The sequence below is a fragment of the Clarias gariepinus genome, chromosome 20 (genome assembly GCF_024256425.1).
Source record: "Clarias gariepinus isolate MV-2021 ecotype Netherlands chromosome 20, CGAR_prim_01v2, whole genome shotgun sequence".
In the NCBI taxonomy this organism is placed as follows: Eukaryota; Metazoa; Chordata; class Actinopteri; order Siluriformes; family Clariidae; genus Clarias; species Clarias gariepinus.
In genome coordinates this window covers 16588942-16597985 of record NC_071119.1, presented here as the reverse complement: position 1 = coordinate 16597985, position 9044 = coordinate 16588942, and the positions used below count along the sequence as shown (strand labels likewise).

Here is a 9044-nt window from a genome sequence, read left to right as displayed (position 1 = left end):
AAATGCACCAAATTGATGTACTCCTCCTAGGGAATTTATACAAACTGCACCTACAGTATGTGATCTCTATACATCGAGGATGTGGAGGGATTTCTGATATCTCAAACTGGTCAGCCACGACGATGCCTCAAACATATGCCAAAAAGTGGTTAATAAATAATGTGACGTCTTTCTTGCGACGTAATAATATTATAATGTAGATTTATCAAAGGGATATTTTACTAAATGAACTACATTTCAAACAATTTATTGAATTAATGACTTTTCAAAATAAGGCAAAATTAATAAATAATGTTCATATTGCAAAAACAATCATGATAAATGCATTCTTGCAGTTTATACATGTATGTGCACATGTTTTGTTCAATTCACATATTACTAAACATAGAGCAGTGCACACAAGCAAGTAAAATTCCTTGCATACATATAGTCTACTCTGATTACAGAATATGCAAAAAGTAACAATATACTGTACATACACACTTACACACATAGCTCTTACAGATAAAAAGGCAAACATAAGCTTTTCATATGGTAACCATAAAAACAAGGACAGTTATATGAAATACAATAATAACAGCCTTGAAGAAAGTAAACAAAACATTTATGAGACACTCCACTGCCCTCGGAAGATGGATCACTTCCGCCTTCATAGCTTTTCTCTTTCATTATCACCCCTAATTTTTTTTTTTTTTATGGATGTAAAAATCAAATTCACAATATCAAATTGTATTGAATAAAAGCCAGAATCTAGCACGACATTTTCACAGCTTTGTTACCTCTAGCAGAGCTTCGTTTTTTAGAGAGACTAATAATTGCATTTCTCGCTTGCTTACGGTCACGAAGCACTGCTGTACACGTAACATTCTGCACCTTCTCGTTTAAAAAACCAAGCTAAATGTCCAATTCAGGCGCTGCCTTAAAAAGTTCACAACACGGAGTATTGTATTGACGAGATCCCAGCTTCTCTGGCCAGGTCATGAAAATGTCCCTTCTTCTCAAATAGTACACTCGGGGAATCAAACTCCACGATTTTCCCTGCATCCAGGACCATTACGCTGCGGAAAACAAGAGGAGAGGATTACACTGACAAGCTAGGAGACAAGGTTAGGATGCTGATTACAGCTTGCTTTGTTCTCTCAGCACAAAAAAAGTTAAAATGCATAATTAGTTTGACGATATCACAGGGATAATACCTTTAGTCTGTGGTATATTTTAGGTTTGGTTTAATCCTTTTTGCTTTTTTAAGTTGAAAACCGGCCACATTCAGTGTATGCAAAAAAAAACTAATTTACATATGATTCCTGTTTCTGACTTACAATCGATGCAGTTATCCTTCGTAAAGCACTCACAACATTTTGCACCCATAATTAATCCCCACTGCATATGCAATTACTTACTTACTCATTTTGTAGCTAAAATAAAGGCCTGAATATCACAATGTAGTCTGTACTTTCAGTGAAATACATACAATGCTTTTTGACTAGGTATATGCGATAAATTCCAAATATTAAGGATGAGACTAGGTTTGAACTACTTATTTAAATAATTCCAATTTGAACCACATGAGCTATGCTTTCATAAAATGTAACTTATTCAGTCTGTCGAACAACGTTCAATAACTGAGCTCGCGTATCTTAATTCAGTTATGCAAATATGACATTTGAACGCATAAGGAGCGATTACTCGCTTCATTCGATCATTTCCACCAGTAGATTTTACCGTGTGCTGTTCAGGATGGTGTGGATGCGGTGGGCGATGGTGAGCACTGTGCATTCGGCGAACTCTCGGTTGATAGTGCTCTGAATCAGCTCATCCGTCTCTAAATCAACAGCAGCCGTGGCTTCATCCAGGATCAGGATTTTTGATTTCCGTAGCAAAGCCCTAGCCAGACACAGCAGCTGCCTCTGGCCCACGCTGTTAAACAAAATGCAATCCGAAAAGTGAAACGCTCATATATTATAGACTCATTGCACATAGTCTTTTGTTTTGTTTTTGATGATTATGGGTTATAACAACAAAAAAGTATCTCAAAATATTACTGTATTAAAGGTTCACACAATAGACAGATACATATATAAACATGTAAAAAATTATTAAGATATTATAAAGATACACCCTGATCAGCCATGACACTAACATCACTTCCAGATAAATTTAATAATGTTAATTATTAATTATATACCAGTAAACAAACAGGTCACATGATCATGAGCTCACAGGGCTCATCTACACTACTAATCAACAATTCCTTCTAATTCAGTGGTCTTTACGGGTTTTTACTGTGTACTTTCTAAATTGTAAAACAATGCTAACGGCATCTAATATATGCAATAATCTCATTTGAGCAGCTGATATTGAGATGTGGTACTACACAGTATATCTGAGGAGACTAAAGGCTAGTCAGGTCTGGTCCAACAGAAAAGCCAATAAAGCACAAATTGCTGGAAAAAAGGCGTTGCTGGCCATGATAGAAAGGGACCAGAACAATCAGTGCATCACAACCTGTTGTGTTTGGGGCTTAGCAAGTGTTCACGGTTGTAGATCCCGCCTCCATATTGGACCAATCTCAATCCAATTGAGTTATCAGTATATGATTCTAATCCGTGGTGGTGCGCAGAAGATCTGCCGCTGTCCCGATGCCAGACACCACAACACACCCTCAGAGGTCTTGTGGAGCCATGGACTTAGGGCAAAGAATTGCCATGGCAGGACAAGGGGAACTCATATAATACTGGGCACACAGTACAGTATGTGCAGTTCAACAAAAGCATAAGAAAATACATTCTGTGTATGCCAATTGTCACTAAACAATTTAAATAAACTAATAATTGTATAAGTAAACTAATAAAAAAAATTGTATGGAATAGTACAGTATGGACGAGGACAAGTCAAAACAATAGAACAATTCATGCAATGGTCTTTGGTTTCCCTTGGGGAAAACATTTCTGTTTACTATATATATATATATATATATATATATATATATATATATATATATTAAGATGATATCCAGTCTCGGTTACATTTCCATTTATAATTTTTTTTATTAACATATCTTTGTCATAATTTTATATTAATCATAGCCCATACTGCTGTCTCCAATTAAAAATAATGATCCACTTTTAACATCTGGTTTAAACAATTCAGTACGCTCATGTTGTGTGGGAGATCACTAAAGTACAATTCGAATAGCTATGTGATGAAACCTTCTCTGACACAGACACAGTGTCTGATCTTTATTTTATAATTAACTAGCAACACAGCCCTGAAGGCTGAACAGACAGGTGATGAATTAAAGACATTTAAAAAAAAATGAAAAAACAGTGTCTGTCACTTTTCTGACATGTCTCCCCTTAAAAAGAAAGTCATGGCAAATTAATACAAACTTCTTCTGACTGATTAGCTTTATCCTGTGATTAAATATTTCTGTCCTGGTGGGAGTGGATGACTTCAGCCCACATCCACAGGGCACGGGATCGCTGATTGAAAGCCTGCATTTTATTTGTCTCCAGATTTCAACCTAATTGAACACCTACAGACTGAAGTGATAGACATCACACTCCACCATCATCAAAATATCATCCCTCTGGTACTTTTCCAGACCAGGTGTGGACAAATCATAAATCCGCATGACAAGCAAAGTCATCACTGTCTTTTCTCAGTCCCATCCTGTCATGCTTCTTTACATCCTGTACAATTTTTTCTTCTTCTCTCAAATACATACAGTTCATGAAAAAATGGCATACAAGGAATCTTGTTTGGTACTCAGATTTTATAAGTAATTTTAATTACCACAGGTTTCTTAACATGTGTTACACTGGTAGAAGTAAGTTGGTGAATTAACTAGCCTAACAGACTGACTAGGTAGCTAATGTTAGCTCACTAGATACCCTTACCTGATTTGACTGGTTTTGGGAATAGATGAATCCATTAGGTAAACCTGTTCATCTGCTGCTTAATGCAAATATGTAATAAGCAAATCACTTATTAGCATGTAGACATGGTCAAGATGATCTGCTGAAGTTTAAACTGAGCATCAGAAATGGGGAAGAAAGAAGATTTAAGTGATTTTGAATGTGGCATCGGGGTAGGTGCTGAACGGGCCAGTTTAGGTCTTGCCAAAACTGCTGATCTACTGGGGTGACCGCCAACCATCAACCAGAGAATGGTATAAAAAATAGAAAACATCCAGTGAGCGGCAGTTCTCTGGGTAAAAAAAATGCTGTTGATGCCAGAGGTTCAATAGAGAATAGTCAGACATGTTTAAGTTGATAGAAAGGCAACTTAAACTCAAATAACACCAGCAGAAGACCACATCTTGTGGCACTCCTGTCAGCTAAAAATAGGGTTATTCATTGTAATCGTAATAGGAATATTTTCTTGCCACACTTCGTACCCCTTAGTACCAACTGAGCGTCATTTAAATGTTGCTGACCATGTCCATCCCTTTATGTCTGTCAGGATAGCATGCTATGCTGCAAAGTTAAAAGCATCCCAAACTGGTTTCTTGAACCTGACAATTAATTCACTGTACTCAAATGGCCCCCAGAGTCACCAGATCTCAATCCAATAGAACTCCTTTGGGATGTTGTGGAACTAGAGATTCGCATCATGGATCTGCAGCTGCCAAAGAAACAGTGTGATGCTATCATATCAACATGGATCAAAATCTCTAGGGAAAGTTTCCAGCACCTTGGTGTATCTATGCCACGAATAATGAAGGCAGTTCTGGAGTCGAAAAGTGGGGGCAGCGGGATAATACAGTATTAGCAAGGTGTAACAGCAGCAACTGAAAGACTCTGGCAGACTTTAGTGCTTATTTTGGATGTTCTACTATTAAAAAAATGCCAAAATCAAGAAGAAGAAAGTAAAATTCCACAAACCTGAAGTTATTTTAGATTGTTATGGGCATGATGAATTATATATATAACAATATGTTATTATTATTTTAAACTAACACAAAGTTACTGTCCTGATATTAAGTTCGGTTAACTTAAATTATGACAGGGCATTGGTGGCTCAATGGTAGGTTTTGCACCTGCCATGCAGAAGGCCTGGGTTCATTTTGCACCCCATCACCAAACCCCAACCACTGGATGTGGTGCTGGTTCCAAGCCCGGATTAAACTGGAAGGGTTGCGTCAGGAATTGCAGCCAACAACAACTTAGACTATGTCATCTTAAATAAAGATGAGAATTTTATTAAAGTTATGTATTGATAACATAAAATTATATGTATTGATTGGAAAGTTTATACAGTTTGGCTTCCATAGTACTGCATATTCATGATTCTGAAAAGATATGTTATATGTACATGCTTATTAATTAGTCTAGGTCTTACAGTATTAACCAATATTTGACTGATGTGTGTGGGTGGTGGGATTTGGAAGTGTGTGCTATAGATAAAGTACTATGGCTACATTTACATTACCAGCTTGAAGTGCTTTAATTCTGTTTTTTAATCTAATGTCACACAAATTAAATTTTTTTTACATCTGTCTGAATGCACAAATCTGATGGTTTTCAGATTGGAACTGAGTCACTTGTGTATGTGGTCCTCGATCAGATACATTTACTTACTATCCTACTATCTATTTTTTGAGGGGAAAAAATCTAAAGGTTTTTTTATTATTGTTTTTTTTCATTGTGTCTGAAATATCATGTCCTAATACAGTATGTAACTGACAGGGTTATTACCTATTATTAAGATGGAACATGTTGTAGCTCACAAATAAATGGCTTTTTTTATTTTCCTTGTGAAAGTTTCTTTGTGTAGAGGTTCCTTTCAAAAGCACTGAAAGGTGAAGTGAATAACTTTAACTATTACACTACAATAACACCTGTCAAGTGGTGGAATATATTAGGCAGCAAATGAACTGTGAGTTTCTGTAGTTGATGTGTTGGAAGCAAGGAAAATGGAAACATGTAAGGGTTTGAGTAACTTTGACGTGGGTTTGAATTGTGGGTCAGAGCCTCATCAAAATACCAGGTCTAGTGGGGTGCTCCCAGAATACGGTGATTAGTACGTACCTGCCAAAGGAAGGACAATTTGTGAATGAAAAATAGTGTCGTGGGGCCCAAGACTCACTGATGTGTAAGAATCATATGCAGTAAGCTGTTCATACAACTGTCTTTTATAGCCAGCATCAACCTTTTCTGCAATTTGCAGTACAGAAGCTCATTTATGTTGGACAGCTTACTGCATATGGTTCTGATTGGTCACAGAGCTCATTCTGAGTCCTGTCCAATGACAAAAGCCTGGGTCTTAGCATTCATAGTATCACCCACCTAACCATCTATCCAGACCAAGAACATCCCTTATTGTTGTTCCCTTTTTGCAGCCAGAAAATGCTCTCTGCCACAATGTAAAAATTTGTCTCTAATAGAACAAAAAGTTCAAGGATTTGACCTGGCCTCCAAAATCTTCATGTCTCAATCTTATCAAGCATCTGTGGGATGCACTGAACTAAAAGTCTGATCCATGGATCCAAGTAAGACCGGCTGCTACAGTGTTGGCAAAAAAGTATTAAGAAAGCATTTGCCATGTATTATTATTTTTCTTCCGTGTGCATAAAGCAGATGATGTCACTAATTAGTTTGAGCCTACTAATCAGAAGAGTTGTGCTAACTAGAATTGTCTGGTTTAGTTAATGGATGGAACAGATATGTGGCATGACTTTTACTTCCCGAAGTAAGGGGTTTCCACATCTGCACAGAAACATCTGGCAGATTTCTGTACACCTCTTTAGGTAGCGATCACTGCAGACAACTTTTTGCACAGCCAGATCCAGCAGGTTTTGAGCGGTAAAGGATTTCACACTACATATTAGGTGCTGTAAAGTGAACATGCCATCCCTCCCGCCCAGATCCGGATATACATTATATCATAGTATGCACACTACATAATTAATTCAAATGGTCAGGTTTATCCCTACCTGAGATTCTCTCCTCCTTCTGCAACTTCATGCTGCAACCCGGCTGGCAGAGTCACCACATGATCCTTCAGGTGAGCAAGTTCTAAAACTCTCCAGATTTCCTCATCACTGAAAGTCTCAAAAGGATCTAGGTTCATCCTTAAAGTCCCAGAGAAGAGCACGGGGTCCTGCAAATACAAATGGACATAAATTAAATATTTCATTTCTTCATTTTACTTTGCTTGCCTGGGGGTTGCAGTAGCAGCAGGCTGAGAAGGTCAGTCAAGACTTCCAGCTTCCCCAGTTAAATATTTCAGGTCCTTATGGGGTGAGGGTGGGGGGTGGTTTGTGCTTGTGTTATTTTCATTGAATATATTTTGATTTCTTTTATAAACTGTTCTGGAATAAAATGTCAAAGCATGTAAACTTAACAGTGATCATTATTTGGTTAACACACACTGAGAAGAATCCAGCAATATTCATAAGTGGTAATCTCCTGCAGTGAGGCAGTAGACTGACATTCTGATATTCTAATATATTTTAATCTATACTCCATATAAATATGTGCCTTTTAGTCCTATTCATTTATTAATCAAGTTCATCCAAAATGGTACATTTTGTAATAATAAAAAAAAAGTGTTCTTAACTATTTTTCCCCCTAAATACAATATCAAAGCACCTTTACAGTTGCATTGCAATTTGCTTATTAACCTGTTAAACTTGTAGGACAGCATTGACCCCAAGATTTCTTGCCATGCTATTCTAAAGTCTTAAATACTCAACTTCCACTAAGAATTTGGATTGCTTTATAAATATGTTTTACAAGTTTAGGTGGAAATGCACAGATGTAGAAAAACAAAAGGTATAAAAACCTATCTGCACTGATTTTACTCCTATACAAAATATCAGTATATAGTGTTTATGTGAATAAACACTAACATTATATATTAAAAAGATGGAATCAAAGGTTTTGCGAAGTAAACAGACAAGGAATCTGTAGATCACCTGTGGAATAATAGTTAAGCGGTTTCTGAGAGCGTGGAGGCCCAGGGTTGAGATGTCGATTCCGTCTATTACGATCCGTCCCTCGGCTGCCTCCATGATTCGGAACAGACAGTTGGTCAGGCTGGACTTGCCTGCTCCTGTGCGGCCAACAATGCCGATCTGTAAAACAGTCACGGAACACAGTCAGGTTTTGCGCTGATTAGGCCTGATAAACCGGAACAACCGCAATGTGGTTCGACCATTAACCCTATGATCCCGTTCTCGAATCCTTGTTAGACTAATGACTCATTATCTGCATTCATTTGTAAAGATCTGACACTTCAGAAAAATCTCCTTGCCTTACTTAGTTGGACCTTGAGTGCTGCCTCTCTGCAATCTGAATCCTTGATTAGTTGAATAAAGACAAAAGGGACATGGCAGAAATTTTTGCACACACGCAACTCACTGTTTCTTAGTCACAGCATCAGTCACGAGCATGCACTCAGGCATACTATTCACTGCAGACTGCAGACGCTAAAATAATACATATTTAATCAATCTTGTGTTTTAAACATCCACTAATTAAGCTTTAAACATCTTTGTAAATGATTTATGTTTGCAGTTCTGTCAATGCCAAGCCTAATCAATGCAGCATCAGTGGATCTTTATGGTCTTGATTTTAAGATTTGCTTTTAAAGTCTTTGGGGATAAATTGGATTCACTGTTTAGTAAGTCCTTTTATGGCTCATTCATATTATTCTTTTTCTAGTGCCTTAATGCATGCAGTAGTAGTCTGTATTTGTCTGGGTGTGAAAATAATATTGTTTTTTTTTCTACCAACAATAGCATGAAGTATTCTTTTTTTTTTTTTAATGTCTGTTTATTAGATATAGTCTGGTAGTTTGAAGGTGGTATAGAAGCTGAGTAATTAGCACTGTTGCCTAGCACCTCCAGGGTCTGGGTTCGATTCCTGCCTCGGGCCTGTGTGCATGGAGTTGTTTGGTGGGTTTCCTTGAGGTACTCCGGTTTCCTCCCACATTTAAAAAAAAACACGCAGAATAAGCTAATTGGCTTTCCCCATTTACCTATAGTGTGTGAATGAGTGAGTGTGTGTGTGTTCCCTGCTCCAGGGCCCCCGTGACCC

At 37.5% G+C, this 9044-nt stretch overlaps 1 protein-coding gene across 1 annotated transcript in view; it reads right to left on the bottom strand.

Annotated features, from left to right (window-relative positions):
* Nucleotides 1–231: 231 nt before the first annotated feature.
* Nucleotides 232–9044, bottom strand: part of abcc2 (ATP-binding cassette, sub-family C (CFTR/MRP), member 2) — a 54949-nt gene continuing 46136 nt past the window's right edge. The window contains exons 29-32 of the mRNA XM_053479728.1: nt 7922–8080; nt 6938–7104; nt 1723–1917; nt 232–1058 (exon numbers count right to left, since the gene is read on the bottom strand). Coding sequence (XP_053335703.1) covers nt 929–1058; nt 1723–1917; nt 6938–7104; nt 7922–8080 — 651 coding nt within the window. The 3' untranslated portion in view covers nt 232–928. The remainder of the gene's footprint in view (nt 1059–1722; nt 1918–6937; nt 7105–7921; nt 8081–9044) is intronic.